Here is a 25697-nt window from a genome sequence, read left to right on the forward strand (position 1 = left end):
AGAATACTGAAAGTCAGTCCTCTCCTTTGTAGCCACACTACCCAGGAACTCCTCACCCTATATGGGTGAGAGCCCCTGAGTACTCAACATAATCTCTAGAGGGTGTGGTCACTCGAGGCTTTTTATACACCAGATCACATGCAGTCTTTTAATTAAATCTTTCACTCCTTCACTGCATTCCTATGGCTAACAGCCCTATGTTTGGTCCCCTCACTTTTTTTGCTCGGTGAGCCCTAACTTTTTTATATTCTCTTTCTTCTTAACATTCAGCTCCCCTTACTATCTTTCTTAATCCTTCACCATCTCCACACCTTGCATATCTCCTAATGGTTCTAATCTTTCACTCTCTATAGAAGTGCCTCGTGGTGATTCCATGCCTGCTTGTGCTGCGGCCTTGTGGCTATCTCCATTGAGTTACCCACCACGGCTCCCGGTTGGGGGGTGTATATTGGACGGCTTGCGGCACCCACCTACTAGACTATCAGTGCACTTACCTAAGTGAGTAAGCATGTATTAGGTGTGGGTGACTCGTTTACCCCAACCTTTTTTCATGCGTTTTCATTACTATTTTTATTTTTCATTTACCTTGCTTCTGAATATCATATTACTCTTTATTATAGATTGAACACGTGCTCTGCTCCTGATGAGTGGTATAAAGGCCACGAAACGTGCGTAGAGCTATCATATGCCGTGCTTCTTTTGAATACATTCAGATTTTGATATTACCCTAATTGGTGCACAAAGACCTTGGTCCTGCAGACATTATGTTACATATACTTTTATTCAATCTTGCTGCGGTGAACTTTGGAGTTTTATTATTATGATACTTTGTAATATTTATGTTATTATCATGCTGTATTATTATCATTATCATTATTACCATTATCATGCATTGTTTATTACTTTGTTTATCATTGTATTTATTTATTTCTTGTAAATCTAATTGCAACGATCAATACAATTCCTATTAGTTCACCTTGTACTCTCTTGCTACCACATACTTCATGTAAAGTCCCAATGTCCCCCTTGTTCCCCCCCCCCCCCTCTTTTTTTGAATAATCATTAACCTGTACGCTTTAAAGCAGTGGTCATCAACCCTATCCTTGGGGCCCACTAACAAGCCAGGGAACACAAGCCAAATTTTAGGCAATATACCTGCCATCCATCCCTGGCATTCTGTACAACAGATATTATCCCAATGTTTGAATTGGCAAAAGTGCTGCTAAAACCTTACATTTTAAAATGTTCTTTTTTATTTTACTGGCATGTATAGATGCAATGGCCATTATTGGTATTTGTTTCATTTCTTTTTAAATTTCTATAAAATTCTTTTTTTTTTTTACAGAAGTTATACATGTGGATCAGCTGTGGGTATAGGATTGTGTATATGGAATTGTATATTATTTTTTATTGATTTATTTTTATGGTTGAACAAGAAGGTCTTTTTTCAACCTAACTATGTAACTACTGTATGTAACTGTGTATAGTGGCTTACTGCCAATGGTAAACTAACACATTGTGAAAGTGTCCTCTGATATTCACCAACATGAGTTCAAAATTCGTGTTTGTAGATAAGGAGGATAAGAGTGGGTGAAAGTGAATCCTGTCTCCCAATATATGCGACAAGAAATTTCTCAGTCTCATTGGTGTTGATGTGTGACCCAACATGCAGCTTCGCATAGTGTTTATCTGCCTGGCCATTTGCAGCTCAACACTTGTATCAGCCAAGGATCCGTAAGACAATTACTATGGCATTTTACCTTTTCTAAATTAATCTATTAACTTTCACAGAAACCTTGTTTCTGAGAATAGTTTGTAAATTTATTGTGCATGCATATAATTATTAATGAATATTAATTATGGTGCAGCCATACTTGCTAATTGCTTGCGTAGGTTCTGCTTCATGATTAGTGTGCTTAGTGGTGCTGCTCCATGGGAGGAGTGGGCTTGACTAACAGGCTAGCACTAATGAGATAAGATGGGCTGGGGTCCCTGAATGGACATACGTCACTATTTAGACATTGATCGTAGTGGGACCTACAGTCAGTAGCACCTGGAGTCAATCTGCTCCCTGTTCACACCTGCAATCACAGCCTTTAGCAGTAGTAGGTCTGCCAGTCCTAACCTCCTTTACGACTCTGAGATGTCATGTACTGAGTGGCAAAAGCCACAAAGGAAATTGATGGTGGAAGATGTAAAATGTGTGTCACAATAAACCATGTATTTGAGAGACATCCCGTTTTAAGTATGCTCACTTATAACTGTAGCATCAAGGCAGACTTTGCATTATACATTTTCTTTAGCCCACAAAAATGTGTCCCAGCCATGAAAAGAGTTATCTGGTTGTTTTTTTTTTTTCTAGAGCCAAAGGTTTCCAGTCCACCCCTATGCTGCACAGTAGCTGTGTTTTATTATTTTGCTTTATCTCTTAATTCAAGTTTACGCTCAGCAGCATGATCCTGCAACTGCTTGTAGAGTAAAAGAGCTAGAAAATAGTCGTGGATGACTGCACACCGATACAAAATTTTTATTCGAGATTAAAAATCCAAAAAGAGTCCATACTGTACAGAGGAAGGGGCAAACATCTTACGTGTTTCACACTGTGGGTTGATGCTTAGTCATAGCTAGTGTGGCATGGTTTGGCTGTGTGTATGTGTGTGTGTGTGTATGTATGTATAATAAATATATATATATATATATATATATATATATATATATATATATATAACCCATCAAGATAAACCTCCATTGAGATCACCTCCCCATACATAAAACAAAAATAAAGAACACCCTGGGGGGGGGGGGGGGGGGGTGGGGGGTTCACGGCTCAGAGGTCGGGACAAGCATGTGAAATCCTAACAAAGAATATTCAGACTACCTCCCTCCAAGAAGACCCCCCACCCAAGGTGCTCAAGCATATAGAAAACTTATATTATCACATCAAAAATATGTATAGATGAAAGCATGGACCAATAGCATATTACATTAAGTAAAATTTAACTGATAGCATCATATATTTAAAAAAAATCATTGGTATGCACATCTAGAACTGGTTGATGAATAATTCATAAACCCTAAATAAAACCAAAAAATTGTATATATTCCAATGCCTAATCCATAATGAGCATTGCGTACAATCACTATAGTTATATAAATATATATTGCATATTAGACATATAAAAATGTGTATATATAATTATAATGGTCCCTGCATTAAATGCAAGAAGCAAAGAGAAACAGAGTGACTTCCGGTTGATCTGTACATGGATAAAAGGCAGACCCTCAAAATGAATGTGAGAAGAAAAGAGATCAGAATTGAAGTGAAAACTTCATGGGAGATATTATTATTATTATTATTATTAACGATTTATATAGCGCCAAAAGTTTACGCAGCGCTTTACAATGTAAAGAGAGATCTAGAATATATGCATGTAAACATGTCCATAATCAAATCTATCAGTGTGTGTGTGTGTGTGTGTGTATATATATATATGTATATATATATATATATATATATATATATATATATATATATATATATATATATATATATAAAATCCAAGAATACAAAGATGGGAGAGAGAAATAGAGACAAAAAATATATTCATAAATATATTGGTCAATTGAAACGTTTATATATCTAGCAATCGTATAAATCTTGTCAGTGTTATTTAAGACCTGCAAGCAGACAGATTTGTGATAGCGATCGTTATCACACCAGTGATCAAGGTCACTAGCCACTGATCGAACGGCCGCCGATCAAATTGTCTGATTCCCGATGTTTAATCTCGGTTTTATTAAACCTTTCAGTAAAAAATAAACTGTTAATGTACAAGATTCATATTGCTTACATTGAAAAACTGGGTGGAAGCTGAAAGCAGCGCACAAGAAAAACAAACCGTATTTAGATTAGAGGGAGTAATTATCATGTGGTATGATCTGTAGTGCTGTTATGTCACAAGCCTTTATTAGTGGCAACAATAGGGGGTCAGGAAAAAAATATTATGTATGCATACTGAGAGGACGCAAAGATGTCTCATTTGTAAAACTATCTCATATTCATAAAAATGAGACACATCCCACTCGAAGTTGAGGCCAGCAGGTTTTCTAGTATTTAATCTGAAAATCCAATAAACTTCTTGTTTACACAAGATTTAGAATTTATCTCCACCCCTGGGTGGCTTCACTATTTTTTCCACACCCTTGACTGGTGTAAGGCTGATATGTTAGTTGCCTTAACCTGACAACCCCCCCACTAACCAATCACCATAATTATTCTTACCTTACCAATGAAACATGACACATTGTCTGGATTAAATGGCCACCAAAGGCCCCTTTATTAAATCCAAACACAACATTATATAAAATAAAAAATAAATAATATATATATACAATATTTATAACAAAAATATGTTACAGCTACATCTGAGGTTCCTGAAGAAGGTACCAGTATCTCATCGGCTGACTGACACCACCACTACAGCATCCTGGCCACTAGCCACGAAGGATACAGCTCAGTGACAAATGCTTACCACCTTCTTGCACCTTCAGCTAGATGACCGACAGTCCATCTTAACATATAGGGAAGGTCCCCATACCAAGATAGGTCCCAACCCTTACCCCACCATATATTACATCTATATAGCTATAGCTATATATATATATATATATATATATATATATATAATGTGTGTATGTGTATATATATATATATATATATATACAGTGCCTTGCGAAAGTATTCGGCCCCCTTGAACTTTTCAACCTTTTGCCACATTTCAGGCTTCAGACATAAAGATATAAAATTTTATTTTTTTGTCAAGAATCACCAACAAGTGGGATACAATTGTGAAGTGGAACGAAATCTATTGGATATTTTAAACTTTTTTAGCAAATAAAAAACTGAAAAGTGGTGCGTGCAAAATTATTCGGCCCCTTTAATTTCAGTGCAGCAAACTCACTCCAGAAGTTCAGCGAGGATCTCTGAATGATCCAATGTTGTCCTAAATGACAGATGGTGAAAAATAGAATCCACCTGTGTGTAATCAAGTCTCTGTATAAATGCACCTGCTCTGTGATAGTCTCAGGGTTCTGTTGAAAGCGCAGAGAGCATCATGAAGACCAAGGAACACACCAGGCAGGTCCGTAATACTGTTGTGGAGAAGTTTAAAGCTGGATTTGGATACAAAAAGATTTCCCAAGCTTTAAACATCCCAAGGAGCACTGTGCAAGCGATCATTTTGAAATGGAAGGAGTATCAGACCACTGCAAATCTACCAAGACCTGGCCGTCCCTCTAAACTTTCAGCTCAGACAAGGAGAAGACTGATTAGAGATGCAGCCAAGAGGCCCATGATCACTCTGGATGAACTGCAGAGAACTACAGCTGAGGTGGGAGAGTCTGTCCATAGGACAACAATCAGTTGTACACTGCACAAATCTGGCCTTTATGGAAGAGTGGCAAGAAGAAAGCCATTTCTCAAAGATATCCATAAAAAGTCTCGTCTAAAGTTTGCCACAAGCCACCTGGGAGACACACCAAACATGTGGAAGAAGGTGCTCTGGTCAGATGAAACCAAAATCAAACTTTTTGCCCACAATGCAAAACGATATGTTTGGCGTAAAAGCAACACAGCTCATCACCCTCAACACACCATCTCCACTGTCAAACGTGGTGGTGGCAGCATCATGGTTTGGGCCTTCTTTTCTTCAGCAGGGACAGGGAAGATGTTTAAAATTGAGGGGAAGATGGATGCAGCCAAATACAGGACCATTCTGGATGAAAACCTGTTGGAGTCTGCAAAAGACCTGAAACTGGGACGGAGATTTATCTTCCAACAAGACAATGATCTCAAACATACAGCAAAATCTACAAAGGAATGGTTCACAAATAAACGTATCCAGGTGTTAGAATGGCCAAGTCAAAGTCCAGACCTGAATCCAATCGAGAATCTGTGGAAAGAGCTGAAAACTGCTCTTCACAAACGCTCTCCATCCAACCTCACTGAGCTCGAGCTGTTTTGCAAGGAAGAATGGGCAAGAATTTCAGTCTCTCGATGTGCAAAACTGATAGAGACATACCCCAAGTGACTTGCAGCTGTAATCGCAGCAAAAGGTGGCTCTACAAAGTATTAACGCAAGGGGGTCGAATAATTTTGCACGCCCCACTTTTCATTTTTTTATTAGTTAAAAAAGTTTCAAAAATCCAATAGATTTCGTTCCACTTCACAATTGTGTCCCACTTGTTGGTGATTCTTCAAAGAAAATAAAAAATGTATATCTTTATGTTTGAAGCCTGAAATGTGGCAAAAGGTTGAAAAGTTCAAGGGGGCCGAATACTTTCGCAAGGCACTGTATATGTATATATGTGTGTATGTATATATATATATGTGTGTGTGTGTGTGTGTGTGTGTGTGTGTGTATATATATATATATATTATACACACACACCACCACCACCATTCCGAACCTTCAGGAACCAGAGACCCCTGCCACCAGCACCTGAAATAAAGAGAACAAACAAAAAGAACACGTAAGACCCATACACAATCACAAGTTGCAGCCTATAGGGAGGGGGGAGGGAAAATCTGTCCTGTGTGTTACCTCTCTTCCTGCTGTTCTGACTGCTCAAGCCCCATCCCCTCCATGAGTTAAATGAACTGTAAGACCGCCCCTTAGTCCCTCAGCCCACAACTCCCCTTCCTACACCCAGATTCCTGTTGCACTAACAACAGTGCCCCCCCAGTCATGCAGCCCCTACACTTAGTTACTAGGTTCCGGGGCTTATCTTGACTGGTATCACTATCTCATCAGCTGACCAACACCACCACTAACTACAGCATCCTGGCCACTAGCCGCAAAGGATACAGCTCAGTGACAAATGCTTACCACATTGTTGCACCTTCAGCTCGATGATCAATAGTCCATCTTACTGTAGCGCCGGCTCCTGAAGAGCACGCGCTATGTTTTTGAAATTTAATGTTACACATGAACTGCAGTTTGGTTTGGGTATAATTATTCCAAATTTTGACCTCAGCATCAGTCTGACTGGACTATCAGGTGTTCAGCCTGGCCATAGGGGGCACTGTCTCTTCTGGCAGGCATGGAAACAGTCTGGGTGCTTTAAGGTTACTTTCTCTCTGAGCCAGCCCAGTGGGAGTGTCATTCTTGCTGTGCTTTCTGAAAGAGGGTACTTAAGATGCGGATGTCACGTGGTTCGGGTTTCCAGTCCAGAAGTATGTTCTGACTCCATGGTCCTGGTCCTCCTGACCAGCCCCCAGGAAGGCTATGGTCTGGGGTGCAGATCCACCCGACTTTGTCTCGGGGCTGGCTAAAGAAAGGATTCGGAGGTGGTCCGGTGCCGTCTCCGGTTGTGGAGAGGCCCAGCAACTTCGTAGCTATCCAGGGGAGGACTCTTCAGAAGAAGGCCATGCACGGTTTGGCTTCTTAGCAAGAGCCTGGTGAGGCTGAGGGACCTAGGTGAATCCAGTTTCGTGAGGTATTGCTGAACTGGCTGAAAGATACTGGTACCAAACGAGTGTTCTACAAGTATTCAAGTTTCCTTGTTCATGTTCTACAACAAAGTCTGTGGCAGAGAATTATTAATATATGTTCAACAACGAAGTCTGTGGCAGAGACTTGTTCCTGATTTAAGCACCCTGTTGGCTGCCAGGCCTTGTGATAGAGGGACTATCCAACTAGAGTGAACATCCTGATGTGAATGGCTATGCTCTGGATTTAGTCAAAGTAAGCAAGTTCTTTATTATTGACTTTGACATTAAGAGTACCTGGACTTTTTTCCTAACTGAGAGACTGTCCATTAAAGCCCTGTACACACTATCAGATTGTCTGCTGAGTTTTTCCTTCAGATTTACCAAAACCATATAATATGAGGTCAAACCTTAGGAGTTTCAATGTGTATGCAATCAGGCATGCCCTTCTACTACAACGTTTTGGTAAATCTGAAGGAAAAACTCAGCAGACAATCTGATAGTGTGTACGGGGCTTAACTACGTTTTTGCAAATAAAAATCCCTTTAAGCGGATCTGTCGTCAGTCTCTAAAGTTTCTGGGCCATCTACCATGGGAACCCCTAGACACGCAAATCGAGATGAAGAAGGTAACGATAAGAAGGTAACCAGCAGCTCCTTTGGGGGTTAGTGCTACATTACCATATATGGAAGGCCCCCATACCAAGATAGGTCCCAACCCTTACCACACCATATATTATATATATATATATATATATATATATATATTGTAGAGGGTCAGCCTGGGGCAGGGTTAAGAGGGGGTTAATTGAAGAAGGCAGGTACTTCTCCTTCAGACCTGCTTATGGTCGGGTGTGCTGAAAGTGTCAGTGTGGAGCTGTTGAGTAGGAGAGAGAGAGAGACACAGCAGCACGCTGTGTGGAAACGTCCATTGCTGGATGGTGTACCTGCTGGGTGAGCTAAAACCACAAAAAGACTGTAGCTCCATTTGGAGCCATGAACTGTTACCTCTAAGCCTGTGGGCTGATGAACTGTGAGCTGTACCTGTGTGCACATCAGTGTGATAAGACAAGTCTGGTCTTATGTTTTTTTTGCTTTTTTGCTAAAAAAAACGACTTTTATTTTACTGGACTGCCTCTGAACCAGCTCTTCACCCCTCTGATCCCCTACAATTGGTGGAGCCTGCATCGGGCAGTTTGAGGGGTCCAGTCTAATCCCATGTCCTGGGTTAAAGCTGCACAGACAGTGAAATCTTCTGAACAAGCCATGGAGGATGTGGTTAAGCAACTGGTACTGGCTAATGCGCAGGCCCGCCATCAGGAGGCCTAGCAGGCCCTGGTACAAGCACAGGTTTGGCAGGAGCAGATCCTGGTGCAGACAGTTGCTGTACAACAGGAAACAAATCGCTGATGATGAAAGGTGACTCCGCTGTAAAGAGTGACCCCCGGAAGGCAGTGCAGCGGACCCTGAAAAAGATGACGGCCTTAGACAACGTGGAAGCATACCTAGCTATGTTTGAGCGGGTTGCAGCAAGGGAGGGTCTGCCTGATAAAGACTGGGCAGATGTACTGCCTCCTTTCCTGACCGCAGACCCCCAACAAGCGTACTGTGACTTGGCCCCTGAATCAGCACGCGATTATAAGCTCCTGAAAGCAGAAATCCTAGCAAGGCTGGGAGTGACTGTCGCTTTAAGGGTGAACAGAGTCCATGACTGGCGCTTTGACAAGGCTAAGCCTGCCCGTGCGCAGCTCTACCACCTGATGCACTTGTTCCAAGATTGGCTGAAACCTGAGGAAAAGACACCCATTCAGATTGTGGAAAGAGTCGCACTCGATCGTTTCCTGCATGGACTACCCAGGAAGCTCCATCGATGGGTGGCTCAGTCCGAGCCTCAGTCCTTGGATGAGATGGCTACAGCTGTTGAGTGCTACAGTTGTGCTGAAAAGTTCCAGGAGAGTCCTTCTGTCACAAGAGAGCTGGCCCATTTCAAAGAAGTGCGTTCCAGCACCAGTGTGCCTCCTGGTGATCGCATAGTGGCTGCTCGGAGGTATAATACAAATACCAGGAGCACCCCAGGACCTAAGTTTCCAGGGAACCAACAGGGGGAACCCCGTGAGGTTCGCTGTTGGTCCTGCCATCAACTGGGTCATCTAACGGCCCAGTGCCCAAGTCAGGAAGAATCCATGGAGTGCAACATGGGTCACCGTCACTCCATGTATATCCATGCATTGTGTGCTGCAACCAACCTAAATCCGCATGTGTGTGGTGTGGGTCAATGGACAGGAGGTGGTAGCACCGTTACCCTGCTCCGATCGGACGGGTTGCCAAGAAAGCTGGTACCAAGGGAACAGGTTGGGATCATCTGTGTGCATGGTGATGTTAAAAACTATCCGGTGGCTTGTGTGACCCTGTGTACACCATCAAGAACGACTAAACTAAAAGTGGGGGTGGTCCCAGGGCTACCTTATGATTTACTAATCGGGCGAGACTGCCCCATATTTTGGGACTTGTATGAGCAAAAGCTCAAAGGTTTGAGGGTTTCCCCCAAAAAGCAAGAACCCACAGAGGTGGTGAATAATACTGTGTTGCAGGAGGTTGTTACTAAGGATCAGTACCAGGTTGCTGAACCTGCAGAAAGTGAGCCCGGTCCCCTGGAGGTGTTTGCAGGATTGGAAGCGGAAAGTACCTCCTCTGAGCCAGACATGTCAGATCTCGGGGGCTCCCGGGAAGATTTCCTTAGTGCTCAGATGAGGGACCCCACTTTGATCCCCACCAGGGAACAGGCCACGGTCTTAAACGGTGAACCACAGCACCCTGGGGCGGACGTGTAGTTCCCCCATTTTGCTGTGAATCATGACTTGTTGTACCGAGTAACTAAGGTCAATCAAGAAGTGTTTGAACAACTGGTGGTACCCAAACCTTTTAGGTCTAAGGTGTTGCATTTGGCTCATAGTCATGTACTTGGGGGTCACCTTGGAGTGGCTAAAACTCAGGAACGGGTTTTACAGAATTTTTTTTGGCCCGGTGTATATCGAGAAATTAAGGACTACTGTGAATCCCTGCCCTACCTGTCAAAGAACCGCTCCAATACCCCATTTTCGCAGTCCGCTGGTACCGCTTCCAATTATCGAGGTTCCCTTTGATCGCATAGCCATGGACTTGGTGGGCCCCTTACCTAAGTCCACTAGGGGACCCCAATACATTTTAGTTGTCCTTGACTATGCCACCAGGTATCCGGAAGCGGTCCCTTTAAGAAATTGCTCATCCAAGGTCATCGCACGGGAGTTGTTTCAGATGTTCATGAGAACAGGACTCCCATCCGAGATCTTGACAGACCAAGGTACCCCGTTCATGTCAAAAGTGATGAAGGAACTCTGTAACCTGTTTAAGATTAAACACTTGAGGACTTCAGTGTATCACCCACAAACTGATGGGTTAGTGGAGCGGTTCAACAAAACCTTAAAGGGAATGCTAAAGAAAGCAGTTGAGGAGGATGATCGGGATTGGGATTGCTTATTGCCTCCCTTGTTGTTTGCCATAAGAGAGGTACCCCAGGCCTCCACGGGGTTCTCCCCCTTTGAGCTGGTTTATGGGAGACACCCCCGTGGACTACTGGATATAATGAAAGAGACGTGGGAACAAGAAGCTGTGGTAGAACACGTGTCTCAAATGCAGGACCGAATAACAAAAGTTATGCCCATAGTACGGGAACATTTGCAGGCTACGCAAAACGCCCAGAGTCGTGTATACAACCATTCTGCCAAGATTAGAGAGTTTAAACCTGGGGATCGGGTGCTGGTCTTAGTGCCTACCGTTGAGAGTAAGTTTCTTGCCAAGTGGCAAAGACCCTTTAAGATAGTTGAGAGGGTGGGCAAGGTCAACTATAAAGTCCATCAGCCCATCAAACGTAAACCCTACCAGATTTACCATGTCAACTTGATCAAACCATGGAAAGATAGACAAGTTTTTACAGTCAGTCTGATAGTCCCGGAAGACCCTGATGCTCAGATTAAGAAGGTAGGGATTGCAGAGGCTCTCTCCCCTTCTCAAAAACAGGAGTCCTGGGAGTTTTTGCAGAGGTATCTAGACATTTTTTCAAACCTACCGGGCCTAACCTCGGTAATTGAACATAATGTCATTACAGACCCTGGCGTTCGAGTAAACCTCAAACCTTACTGCATACCCGAAGCTTGCCGGAATATTGTTTCAGCCGAGATTAAGAGCATGTTGGACCTTGGGGTCAGTGAGGAGTCTTCAAGTAGCTGGTCTAGCCCTATAGTCCTTGTACCCAAGCCGAATGGAACCTGGCAGTTCTGCAATCACTTTCGCAAGTTAAATGAAGTCTCCAAGCCAGGCGCGTATCCCATGCCCCGGGTCGATGAATTAATCGAGAGATTAGGAACGGCCCGGTACATCACCACTCTTGACTTGACCAAGGGATACTGGCAGATCCCGCTTTCCCCAGAGGCTAAAGAAAAAACTGCATTTGCCACACCTGAGGGCTTATGGCAGTATGCCTGAATGCCATTTGGGTTACATGGGGCCCCAGCCACTTTCCAGAGGGCCATGGACTTCGTCCTGAGACCTCATAAGGAATTCTCAGAAGCCTATCTTGATGACATTGTCATCTTTATTAAGGACTGGGAGAGTCACTTACTGAAGGTTCAGTTGGTCTTGGATGCCCTCTGAAGGGCGGGGTTCATAGTGAACCCAGAAAAGAGCAAGGTTGGGTTGGAGGAGGCCCACTACCTGGGGTATGTTGTAGGCGGGGGTGTGATTAAGCCCCAACTAAACAAGGTGGAGGCCCCGTCCACTCACAAAGAAACAAGTGCGTTCTTTCCTTGGCATTGTGGGCTATTATAGGAGGTTTGTCCCCAACTTTGCCAGTCTAGCAGCACCTCTGACTGATCACACCAAGGGAAAGAACGCCACTGTTGTTCAGTGGAGTGCAGAAGCAGCGTTCTGCCGATTGAAGCAAGCTTTGTGCCAGGAACCAGTGTTTGTAGCTCCCGACTTCCAAAAAAAGTTCCTGGTACAAACAGATGCCTCATAATTGGGTCTGGGTGCAGTACTGTCCCAGATGATTGGGGGGGATGAGCACCCCTGTTGTGTACTTGAGCCGGAAGCTCACACCAGCTGAGAGGAATTATTCCATTGTGGAAAGGGAGAGTCTCACAATAAAATGGGCTTTGGAGACACTCCGCTACTACTTGTTGGGCTGACCCTTCAAGTTAGTTTCAGATCATACGCCCCTTAAGTGGATGGCCCAAAATAAAGATAAAAACTCCAGAATCACCAGGTGGTTCCTTGCTCTACAGGACTTCAGGTTTGTAGTGGTACATAGAACGGGAAAGGTACATCAGAATGCAGATGCCCTTTCTCGGGTCTACTGCCACTGAAGTCATGGTGTCCATACCCCTGGCCTGGAACAGAGGGGAGGGGGATATGTAGAGGGTCAGCCTGGGGCAGGGTTAAGTGGGGGTTAATTGAAGAAGGCAGGTACTTCCCCTTCAGGCCTGCTTATGGTCAGGTGTGCTGAAAGTGTCAGTGTGGAGCTATTGAGTAGGAGAGAGAGAGACACAGCAGCACGCTGTGTGGAAACGTCCATTGCTGGATGGTGTACCTGCTGGGTGAGCTTAAACCACCAAATGACTGTAGCTCTGTTTGGAGCCATGAACTGTTACCTCTAAGCCTGTGGGCTGGTGAGCTGTACCTGTGTGCACATCCCTGTGATAAGACAAGTCTGTCTGGTCTTATGTTTTTTTGCTGTTTTGCTGAATAAAAGCCACTTTTATTTTACTGGACTGCCTCTGAGCCAGCTCTTCACCCCTCTTCACCCCTACAATATATACAGTACAGGACTTAGGGTGGTGGGGGCCCCTGGGCTTAAATCACTTTCGGGCCCTACCTTCTATATATATTACAGCATTTATCAGCGTATAACACGCACCCCAAGTTTAGGAGGGAATTTTAAGGAAAAAACTTTTAGGAGGGAAGTTTAACCACTTCAGGACCGCCGTATTGCCAATGTACGTCAACACAATGGCACAGGCAGGCACAATCACGTAAATGTACGTGAATGCCTTCTAGCGGGTGGGGGGTCCGATCGGACCCCCTCCCGCTAGATACGGCGGTCCCTTTCGGTGCCGGAGCGATCGGCGATGAGGGGATGGCCGTTGGTTTCCGCCCATCCCCTCTCGATCGCTCCTGGCTAGTGACGAACTTCCTCCCCTGTGAAAATGTAAACACAGGAGGAGGAAGTCATGTCACACTCCTCGTGGCGGTCTTTTTGAACCGGACAGCGAGGAGTGAAGACGTCCAAGTAAGTGCACCAACAGTCCACTGACACATAGGTACACACAGGCACACATTTCACCCCAGTCACCCCCCGATCACCCCCCCGATCGGCCCCCCGCCCCCCCCCCAGTCACAGTGTCACTAATGCAGTGTTCATTTATTTATTGATCACTACATTTAGTGTCAGTTGTGACTGTAAAAAGTGTCAGGGCAGCTAGTGTTAGGCCCCTTTAGGTCCAGGGTAGCCCCCTACCCCCCCCTAATAAAGGTTTAACCCCTTGATTGCCCTCCCAGTTAACCCTTTCACCCTCTTTTACCAGTGTCACTAAGCGATCGTTTTTCTGATCGCTGCAATAGTGTCACTGGTCCCGCTAGGAAGCTAGTTTTTTTTTAGGTTCAACGCCAGGTTTTTATACCGTTAGGTACCCCGATATATAACCTAATAAAGGTTTTAACCCTTTGATTGCCCCTAGAGTTAACCCTTTCACCAGCGATCGCTGCATAAGTGTCACTGGTGACGCTGGTTAGCCAGTTAGTTATTTCGTTATTTAGGTTCCCCGTCAGGTTTTTATAAAGCTTCAGGTACCCCCATATAAATACCCAATAAAGGTTTTAACCCCTGATTGCCCTTAGTTAACCCTTTCACCAGTGATCACCGTATAAGTGTTACGGGTGACGCTGGTTAGGTAGTTCGCTTTTTATAGCATCAGGGCACCCGCCATTTATTACTTAATAAAGGTTTAACCCCCTGATCACCCGGCGGGTGATATAAATTTGGTTTTCGGGTCAGAAAGGGTCTGCGTCGCCCCAGGCAGTGCTAGGTTAGTGCCAGCACCGCTAACACCCACGTGCAAAGCATACACCTCCCTTAGTGGTATAGTATCCGAACAGATCAATATCTGATCTGATCAGATCTATACTAGCGTGCCCAGCAATTTAGGGTTCTAAAAAAACGCATTGTTAGCGGGATCAGCCCAGATACCTGCTAGCACCTGCGTTTTGCCCCTCTGCCCAGCCCAGCCCAGCCCACCCAAGTGCAGTATCGATCGATCACTGTCACTTACAAAACACAACACACATAACTGCAGCGTTCGCAGAGTCAGGCCTGATCCCTGCGATCGCTAACAGTTTTTTTTGGTAGCGTTTTATACAGTCGCTGACAGGCTAGGTGCTTTTTTACCTGTGAGTCTCACTACTGTACCCCTAAATTTAGAGCCCAAAATGGCAAAGCGAAGGTACACTAGTGAAGAGGCCTACACGTTTCTGAGCATGACAGATAGTGAAGAGGAAGACACTGATCTGTCAGATTCAGGCTCAGAATACGAACCTGTAGAGGACAGCGCCTCCATGTCAGATAGCTCTGACGACGAAGAAGAGGTCCCTGCTATTGTCAGGCGTACCCGACCCCGATTTTCTGATGTTGTTGAGGTGCAGGAACCGCAAGTCCCTCGTATGGAGTATAGAGCCAGTACTAGCGCCGCTCATCCTTTTGGTAAACTGGCAAGCACCAGCGGCCTAGTACACCCTGGACGTACATCCAGCACTGCAGTATCACGTGGTGACGTGGCGAGTCCCATAAGTGCAGTTCAAGCTGGCGAGGTGGCAAGCACAAGTAGTGTCCCGCTGCCACCAAGAAGAAGACAAAGACAGGCCCGTCGTACCCATAGTGCCCTTCCTGCAGAATTCGCCTATCCCAATTGGGTGCCCACCACTTCTGCAGAACCCGTACGTCCCCCATTCACTGCCCAACCCGGTATTCAGGTGGATACAGATGATTTTACGCCACTCGATTTTTATTCTCTGTATCTCACAGAAGATCTCTATAGATCTATTGTGGACCAAACCAATTTATATGCGGGAGGATGCCCCCATGCTTCGGCATATATAAATGGTGCATGTATGTCCATTATTAGAAGTGGGTGGATGAAGGGAGGTATCTAATGGTGGGCATACCCACCGATCAATCTCTTTTTTTTCGTTCAGACAACATGACTCTCAGTAAATAGCTTGGGGTGTCTACTTTCCAAAATGGGGTAATTTGGGGGGGTTTTGTGCTATTTTGGCATTTTATGGCCTTTGCACCCTTAGAAATCCTGAAGGTGGTGATTGGTTTTCGGGGTGCCGTACGCGACTAGACTCCCAAAAAGTCCCACACATGTGGTATCCCCATACTCGGGAGAAGTAGCTGAATATATTTTGGGGTGCAATTCCACATATAACCATGGCATGTGTGAGCAATATATCATTTAGTGACAACTTTTTGTACATTTTTTTTTTTTTTTAGTCATTATTCAATCCCTTAGGACAAAAAAAATAAATATTCAATGGGCTCAACATACCCATCAGCAGTTTCCTTGGGGTGTCTACTTTCCAAAATGGGGTCATTTGGGGGGGTTTTGTGCCATCTTGGCATTTTATGGCCGTCAAAACTGTGATAGGTAGTGATAGGTAGTGAGGAGTAAAATAAAAAAATTATGCCCTTAGAAATCCTGAAGGCGGTGCTTGGATTTCGGGGTCCCGTACGCGGCTAGGCTCCCAAAAAGTCCCACACATGTGGTATCCCTGTACTCAGGAGAAGCAGCAGAATGTATTTTGGGGTGTCATTTCACATATGCCCATAGCATGTGTGAGCAATATATCATTTAGTGACAACTTTGTGCAAAAAAAAAAAAGTTTGTAATATTCCCGCAACTTGTGGCAAAATATAAAATATTCCATGGACTCAACATGCCTCTCAGTAAATAGCTTGGGGTGTCTACTTTCCAAAATGGGGTCATTTTGGGGGGTTTTGTGCTATTTTGGCTTTTTATGGCCTTCGAAACTGTGATAGGTAGTGAGGGGTGAAATCAAAAATTTGCACCCTTAGAAATCCTGAAGGTGGTGATTGGTTTTCGGGATGCCGTGCGCAACTAGACTCCCAAAAAGTCCCACACATGTGGTATCCCCGTACTCGGGAGAAGTAGCGGAATATATTTTGGGGTGCAATTCCACATATAACCATGGCATGTGTGAGCAATATATCATTTAGTGACAACTTTTTGTACATTTTTTTTTTTTTTTTGTCATTATTCAATCCCTTAGGACAAAAAAAATAAATATTCAATGGGCTCAACATACCCATCAGCAGTTTCCTTGGGGTGTCTACTTTCCAAAATGGGGTCATTTGGGGGGGTTTGTACTGCCCTGCCATTTTAGCACCTCAAGAAATGAGATAGGCAGTCATAAATTAAAAGCTGTGTAAATTCCAGAAAATGTACTCTAGTTTGTAGACGCTATAACTTTTGCGCAAACCAAAAAATATACGCTTATTGACATTTTTTTTACTAAAGACATGTGGCTGAATAAATTTTGCCCTCAATGTATGACTAAAATTTAGTTTATTCGATTTTTCTTATAACAAAAAGAAGAAAATATCATTTTTTTTCAAAATTTTCGCTCTTTTTCCATTTATATCGCAAAAAATAAAAATCGCAGAGGCAATCAAATACCATCAAAAGAAAGCTCTATTTGTGGGAAGAAAAGGACGCAAATTTCGTTTGGGTGCAATATTGCATGACCGCGCAATTACCAGTTAAAGCAGCGCAGTGCGAAATTGGAAAAAGACCTCTGGTCCTTAAGGTATTTATTGGTCCGAGGCTGAAGTGGTTAAAGAAAAAACTTACATTTAAATGCCCATCATTGCAGCCTTGTCCAGTGTCATTTGCAGCCTTGTCAGTGTAGCCTTGTCATTTGCAGCCTTGCCCCAGTGTCATTGCATTCTCGAAGTTTAAAAATGGCGCCGCCGAGATACAGAGTCCTGTGTATCTCGACAGCTCTCAGGTCCTCTCGGCGGCTCTCGGGTCCTCTCAGTGGCTCTCGGGTCCTCTCAGCGGCTCTCAGGTCCTCTCGCAGTCCTGAGCAGTGCCGAGAGTAGCTGAGTGTACTCGGCTCAGCTCACAATCACGCTCAGTCCCTGTGTTAGGTCCATCATAGGGCGGGACTCGGCGTGACTGTGAGTGGAGCCAAGCCGAGTACACTTGGCTATGTATCTCGGCGGGGTCCGCGGGGCCCATGGGCTTGAGCCCAGTCAAGCCCAATGGTAAGTCTGGCCCTGTGTATGTGTGTGTGTGTATATGTATATGTATATGTGTGTGTATATATATATATATATATATTATACACCACCACCATTCCGACCTTCAGGAATGGCCACAGCCGCCCACCAATGACTCCTCAAGCGTGGGCGACCCATCACAGCCATAAGGCCCGTTGTAATCCGTCCTGGAGCCCCAGGAACCACATGTCTATTCCTACTGTGGAAAGATGAACCCCGTCTCCCCTCATATAAAAGCCAATGTCTTTTTCTAACTTGCAATGGTGCACCACCAGCCCCCCATTGTGGACTACAAACTTTGCTACCACTTGATTAGCTTTCATCCTGTCTTTGTTTACACGTTCCACTGACCATGCCCCACGCCAAGCCACCCGTTCTCTATATCGTAGATGTGATCGTAAAGGCGATCTCTTATACCTACCCACATATTGAATGGAACACAATGTGCATGTGATTACATATATTTTACTTTATACACCTAAAATCACTAGTTGTGCTTTCAGTGCCATTAATTTTTAAGGGCACACCAAACACAGAAGTAAACACACATTTTGCCATGTGAAAAAACGAGTGGCAAATGCTGCAAAACACACAGTAAAAAAAACACACAAACCCACAAAACACCAACATGTCCTATGAACCACATATATCACAGCCCATTGAAATCAACAGGCTGCCCTATGCGTGTCACAGGAAAATCTAGACACAAAACATTCACTCCCACTATGCTAGATGTGAATGGGGCCTGAAAGTGAAATTGGTGCGGTAACACATCACATCGGTGTGTTTCCTTACATTTCAGAAATGCGCTGCTCCAAAAATCACAGTAAAAGTGCACCAAGCTCCGCTAGTAAAAAAAAGTTCTAAAGCTTCTTTGGGGCGATTGCTGTGTGTAGGGCAGCCCATTCCGGTGGGTGGGCTGCCCTATGTGTGATGACTGAAAATGCTCCAAAATAAGAAAAAAAAGACACATATGGGAATGTGAGTTCCCGCTATGCAGAGATGTGAATGGGGCTTGACAGCTGAGTGTTTCTGTCCATTCCCTCTTATCTACTTGTATAAAGATGGCCATACACTATGCAATCTGATTGTGTATTTAGTGAGAAGGCTGATCACTGATTGTATCTCATTTGGAAAATGTGCAGCTGGGAATGGGACTGTGAATGAGGCAGGGTGTGTGGTAATGAGGTCAGCTGGTCAACTCCTTCCTATGTCATTACCTAAAAGCCTGTAAGGAAGTAAGACAGAAGCAATAGATACATTTGGAAACATGGATGGGGGACAGTAAGGTAAGTGTCTGTAAATGTTAGGAAGCGTTGATATTTTTTCAAAAAAAGTACACAAATGCTATATTGGTACATAGGGAGGCTGGAATTTATGAAGAAAGTATGACTTAAGGCCTCATGCATACTTGGCATTTATATTCCTGGGCATATACTGCCCTAAACGTTAGTATTGCTCAGTGCACCATCCAGCCATAGAAACTTTCAGCCTCTCATTGAGTTTTTTATAGGCTACTGGCAGCAAGGCTGCACAGTGTGCCTTTGTCTTCCACCCACACAAAAGCACCGAAAGCTCATGCATTGGGGCTAAACACCCAGTGTGCACGAGATCAGAGAGTATTATGGCTCCAATAAACAGTCTAGATGTTGTCTATTTATGATATATTGCTTGTAAAAGGTGTAACAGCAGAGGGTTTAGGGTGGTAATGTATTGGATACTCCAAGATTGCTGAACAGTAACAGAAGAACGCACTTTACTAGACTAAGCTTCTCTGAACAATCATTATGCCAGGGACAAAGGGTAACGGCCAGAACTGAGACTCTGTAAGACCCATCACATTGAGACCTAACATTGGCACTTATCACCCAAAACAGCACACAGTCATGGGATCTAGAGCTCAGGTTAGTACTTCCAATGTCACAAAACTGTTCCTTGCTTCCACTGGACACTCTTCAGTAAGGGAAAGGTTAATACACTGCCACAGACCATCAGTGAGTTCTCTAGACCAGATCTTTAGATAAAGTCTGGGATCTTGATAAGCATCAGCAAAACGCCAGCAGAACTGCCTCAAAGGGGCAGTAGCCCCTGAGGATGTGGAACTTCTCCAGCAGGACAAGAAACTGGCTGCTCCAGATCTCAAATTATTTATGCTCTCCCCAGCAACCTAATGGGCACACCTCCCCAGGGATTGGCTGCAACACAATACATTTTCAAGCTGCTAATTTGACTCTCACAACCCCTATAATGTGTAAGCCTTCAGAAGCAGGGAGAAACAGTCAAACCTTCAATCTGTGAGCTCTAAAACAGTCCAAAGAAATTAATAGCTGCTCCAATGATTACAGAGAAGCCAAAAATAACTAAATTTGCCTATCATCCTAGTAACCTATTTAGGAGGGGACTTAGGGTTGCCACCTGTCCAGAATTCACCCGGACAGTTCGGGTTTGGAATCTTGTGTCCGGGTTTCAGTCTGCCTGAAACCCGGACACATTATATAGACTGGGCTTTGGCTCCTCAAGTAACTGAGATGCAGTGGAATCTTGGATTATGAGCATAACCCGCTCCAGGAGAATGCTTTATTTCAAAGCACTCACATATCAAAGCAAGTTTCCCCATAGAAGTCAATGGAAACAATGATAATTCGTTCCACATTGACTTCTATTGCATGCAATACCGCATGTGGCCAGAGGTGGGGGGGGGGGTCGCCAGAAATAATCGGGGACAGCTCGGAAAGCCTCGGAAGCACTCAGGAACTGAGTATTTCCAAGTGTTTCAGAGTATTTCCAAGTGATTCTAATGCCGCGTACACACGTAGCCGACTATCTGGCAGACTTAGTCTGACGGACTTCCCGCCGGACTGTGCGCCGGACTTTCCGAACGAGCTACTTGCCCACACACGGCACTTTTTCAGTGGACTAATACGGCGTACTAAGTCCGCCGGACTATCCACCGTACTTTTTAAATGAACTGACTCGCCCACACACGTGGAGGAAAGTCTGCTGATTTTGAGCGCCTCTCCAGGTAGCCGGGGCCAGCGAAGGAGGCGTCGCTGGCCCCGTCACCTGGTATGGACTTAAAGGGGAACCCCTACGCCGAAAAATGGGCCTGGGGGTCCCCCCCAGGTCCATATCGGACCCTTTTCCGAGCACGCTACCCGGCCGGCCAGGAAAGGGGGTGGGGACGAGCGAGCGCCCCCCCCTCCTGAGCCATACCAGGCCGCGTGCCCTCAACATGGGGGGGTGCCTTGGGGAAGAGGGGGCCGCGCAAGCGAAGGAGGCATCGCTGGCCCCTGCTACCTGGAGAGGCACTCAAAATGAGCAGACTTTTCTCCGGGCGGGAAACGTCCGTTCATTTCAAAAGTACGGCGGACTGGCACACACACGGACTTTCGGGTAAAAAAAAGTTCACCGGAGCCTACACAAGGGGGATTGTCCAGCGGACTTCAGTCCACCGGACTTTTCCACCGGATTGTTTGATCGTGTGTACGAGGCGTTAGTATTTTCAAATGGCTCCGAACGGTTCTGAGCGTCACTGGTGCCCCCGCACCTCTTGCCAAATGTGGTACTGCACACCCCATTAGCTTGAATTCTGCTTCTGCTGAGTCAGAATAAAAAAAAAAGTTGCCGTCTTTCAAAACGCTCGTTAACCGCATTCCACTGTAGTCACACAAAAATCTGTTGCCAAACGGGAGCTACGGGCCGCTGTCTGGGGGTAGGTTTGGCATCACTCGGGGGAGGGGGGGGTGGGGTATGATATCAGAAAGAGCAGTTTGGCCACACCCACTGTTTGCTCCTTGGGGCACCCAAAGGTGTCCCAGGTCTTTTATAATCCTATTGTGTATACTACAAAAACAAATGTGCCCTGTGCCGCAAAAGTGTTCGGGTTTGGCTTGAAGAAAAGGTGGCAACCCTAAGGGTACTGCAGACAAATTGACCAATTAATGATATTGATCTTCCTTTGTCCTTATAGCCACTATGTGATCACAGTACCTGCTGAAATAATACAGCACTCTCAGGAGAAAGCATGTGTCATCTTCCAGAATCTAGATGGTGATATTCACTTAAAACTAGAGCTGCAGAAAGATGATCAAGTTCAAGTTATTGCAGAGCAAGATATAAACAGCCGTGACTTTTTCCACTGTTATACTGTACAGGTGAATAAAAATTTTACTTTTTTGTTATATGTCGCTTCTAAGCATCAATTTAAACCACAGCTGTGTGTGATGCATTGTTGATCATTTGTTACCTAATATTAACCACTTGCCTATTATTAACTACTGTTACCGGGTGGCACAGCCGGGCCAGGCGATGTACTGGTAAGTCGCCTGGCACATGTGCACTAGCACTCCCCTATCTCATGACCGTTGTGTCTGGTGGAGACAGTGGATCAATGCATGGCCATGGTATCATGTGATCGCTATGACTGGTCATAGTGATCACATGAATATAACGTAAACAAAACAGTCATAATTAGGTTTCATTCAGGAACACTTGCTTAGTGTTGTAAGGCTGTAATTGGCCCACAGCTATCACATGGTTCCTGACACCCTGTACCATGTGGTTAGCTGTAGCCAATCACAACATATCAACAGAAAGCAATCTGTCATGAATTGAAAGCCATTTGGCAGCCCCCCTCCAATCATGAAGGGGTAAAACCTTGTGGAGGTCAAGTAATTATTTCTTTATCCACCTCTTGCCCGCACTATAGCCAAAAGACGGCTACAGTGTGGGCTTAAATTGAAGGGTGTACATATATGTCCTCCCGTGATCGTCTTGCCTGTGTGCCCCCTGTGGCGTGCAGACAGCCCACTGTGATCACTGAGTCCTCAGCTGAACAGAGATTGGGGTAAAGGGCCAATAACAGCGGCCCTTTACCACGTTGTCAGCCATTTCCAATGACAGCTGAACACAGATGTAAACACAAACCAGTTATCTGCTGTCAGCGTGAGTAGAGACGATAACTGGCTTGTGTTAACGGGACATTGACACTGATAATCAGGGAACTGATTATCAGTGTCCTAATTATCAGTGCAGTCCCAACAGTGCCCATCAGTGCTGCCAATCAGTGCCATCTCATCAGTCACACCTATCAATGCCACCTACCAATGTCCATCATTGCCACCTATCAGTGCTACCTTTTATTGCCCATCAATGCCACCTCAACAGTGCCCCCTATCAGCGCACATCAGTTAAGGAGAAAAATTACCTGTTTGCAAAATTGTATAACACACTATAAAAAAATGTTTTTTCCTCCGAATTTTCAGTCTTTTTTTTCGTTTGTAGTCCATCAACCCAGTGGTGATTAAATGGCACCAAAAGAAAACTCTATTTGTGTGGAAAAAAAAAAAAAAATGTTATATGGGTACAGTGACCGCGCAATTGTCATTCAAAGTGTGACAGTGTTGAAAATTGGCCTGGGCAGGAAGGGAGTAATAGTGCCCAGAAGGCAAGTGGTGCTCAGCAATATATATAAAAAAAATTCAATGATATGGTGAAACAGAAATAACCAGTAATTGATGTACAGTACATTTATATTAGTCCATCTCAAAAGTGTAGCTCATTATTTATTTAACCACTTGCCGCCCGCCCTATAACAAAAGCACGGCGGCAAAGTGGTTTCAAAATCCTGACCGGACGTCATATGACGTGATCAGGATTTTGAGCCACTGCGCGCCCCCAGGGGTGCACATCGCGGCAATCGTTGTTGCGGGGTGTCAGTCTGACACCCCGCTACTACGATCTTGGTAAAGAGTCTCCGACGGAGACTCTTTACCACGTGATCAGCCGTGTCCAGTCACGGCTGATCACAGTGTAAATAGGAAGAGCCGGTGATCGGCTTTTCCTCACTCACGTCTGTCAGACGCGAGTAGAGGAGAGCCGATCGGCTGCTCCTCTGACGGGGGGGGGGGGGGTTTGTGCTGATCGATTATCAGCGCAGCCCCCCCAGGATGCCCACACTGGACCACCAGGGACGCCACCAGACCACCATGCATACCCAGCACAAGGTATGCTACCCTAGACCACCAGGGATTCCAGTCAGTGCCCACAATGGATGCCAATCAGTGCCCACAATGGGCATCACTGATTGGCATGCATTATTGTTTGGCACTGATTGGCATCCATTAGTACAGTATAAAACAATACAATGCCGCCTATCAGTGCCCATCCATGCCACCTATCAGTGCCACCTATCAGTGCTCATCCATGCCCAACTGTACCGCCTGTCCATGCCCAACTGTACCGCCTGTCCATGCCCATCTGTACCGCCTGTCCATGCCCATCTGTACCGCCTATCCATGCCCATCTGTACCGCCTATCCATGCCTATCTGTACCGCCTATCAGTGCTAATTTGTGCTATCTATCAGTGCCCATCCGTGTCGCCTATCAGTGCCACCTATCAGTGCCACCTATAAGTGCCACATATCAGTGTCCATCAATGCCACCTCATCAGTGCCACTTCATTGGTGCCACCTCATCGGTGCCCATCAGTGCCGCCTTATCAGTGCCCATCAGTCAAGGAGAAAACTTGCTTATTTACAAAATGGGATTTTTATATACAACTTACCTGTAAAATCCTTTTCTTGAGAGTACATCACGGGACACAGTAGCTTCATTACATAGTGGGTTATGTAGGCACCTCTGGTGATTGTACACTGGTTGACCCCAATTTAGGAGAATTCCTCCCCTATATAACCCCTCCCATCTGAGAGGCACCTCAGTTTTGTAGCAAAGCAATAATAAACCACGTAAAACCCAAGAGGGGCGTGAGCCCTGTGTCCCGTGATGTACTCTCAAGAAAAGGATTTTACAGGTAAGCTGTATATAAAAATCCCATTTTCTTGATCATACATCACGGGACACAGGAGCTTCATTACATAGTGGGATGTCCCAGAGCAATGCTCAGATTGAGGGGAGGGAGACACGGATCATAATTATAGACCGACAGGGACCGGAGGACCTAAATTGCAGCCTGCAGTACGCTGCGCCCGAAGGCGATATCCTCTTGCCCTCTGACATCCACCTGATAGAATCTGGTGAATGTGTGGACTGATGACCAAGTTGCAGCCTTACAGATCTGAGCCAGGCAGGCCTGGTGATGCACTGCCCAAGAAGCACTAACAGCCCTAGTAGAGTGCGCTTTCACTTGAAAGGGGGGAATCTTCCCCTTTACACTATAGGCCTGAGAAATAACCTGTCTAATCCACCTTGAGAGAGTGGATTTTGACGCCGCCTGGCCCTTCCTAGGGCCTTCCGGCAAAATAAATAAGCAATCAGTTTTCCTTATATGAGCAGTTGCTTGAAGATAAATACCGATTGCTCTAACCACATCCAAAGTGTGCAAAGATTCTTCTTCTGCAGACTGTGGGTCCGGAAAAAAGGATGGTAGGATTACGTCTTGATTCAAATGGAATCCCGAAACCACCTTAGGTAGAAAGGACCTGTTGGGACGCATGACCACCCGGTCCTTATGAATAATTAGATACGGCTCCTTGCTGGAAAGAGCTGCTAGCTCTGATTCTCTTCTAGCCGTGGATATGGCTACCAAGAAGACCAATTTTTTAGTCAGGAGAACTAATGAAGCCAGATGCAAAGGTTCAAATGGTTGCCCCTGCAAAGCCGAGAGAAAAAAAATTCAGATCCCAAGGGCATACCGGAGGTTTGACTGGTGGTCTTATCCGCATGGCCCCCTGGATAAAAGCCCGTACCAGGGAATGCGATGCAAGTGGCTTTTGAAAACACACTGACAGGGCCGAAATCTGCACCTTGATAGTGCTTATGGCCAAATTCATTTCTAGGCCTGACTGGAGAAAGGCCAAG

The 25697-nt window shown here is 45.1% G+C and overlaps 1 protein-coding gene across 3 annotated transcripts in view; it reads left to right on the forward strand.

Moving 5' to 3' along the window:
- The first annotated feature begins 1626 nt into the window (after positions 1-1626).
- The window catches only part of LOC143930661 (alpha-2-macroglobulin-like), a 268790-nt gene continuing 244719 nt past the window's right edge, over positions 1627-25697 (forward strand). For all 3 annotated transcript variants that reach the window (XM_077455159.1, XM_077455160.1, XM_077455161.1), the window contains exons 1-2: positions 1627-1734; positions 21849-22032. In XM_077455159.1, coding sequence (XP_077311285.1) covers positions 1667-1734; positions 21849-22032 — 252 coding nt within the window. In that variant the 5' untranslated portion in view covers positions 1627-1666. The remainder of the gene's footprint in view (positions 1735-21848; positions 22033-25697) is intronic.

This window comes from Lithobates pipiens, unplaced genomic scaffold, assembly GCF_037356315.1.
Source record: "Lithobates pipiens isolate NorthernLeopardFrog02 unplaced genomic scaffold, aLitPip1_a1.2 Scaffold_25, whole genome shotgun sequence".
Taxonomy (NCBI): Eukaryota; Metazoa; Chordata; class Amphibia; order Anura; family Ranidae; genus Lithobates; species Lithobates pipiens.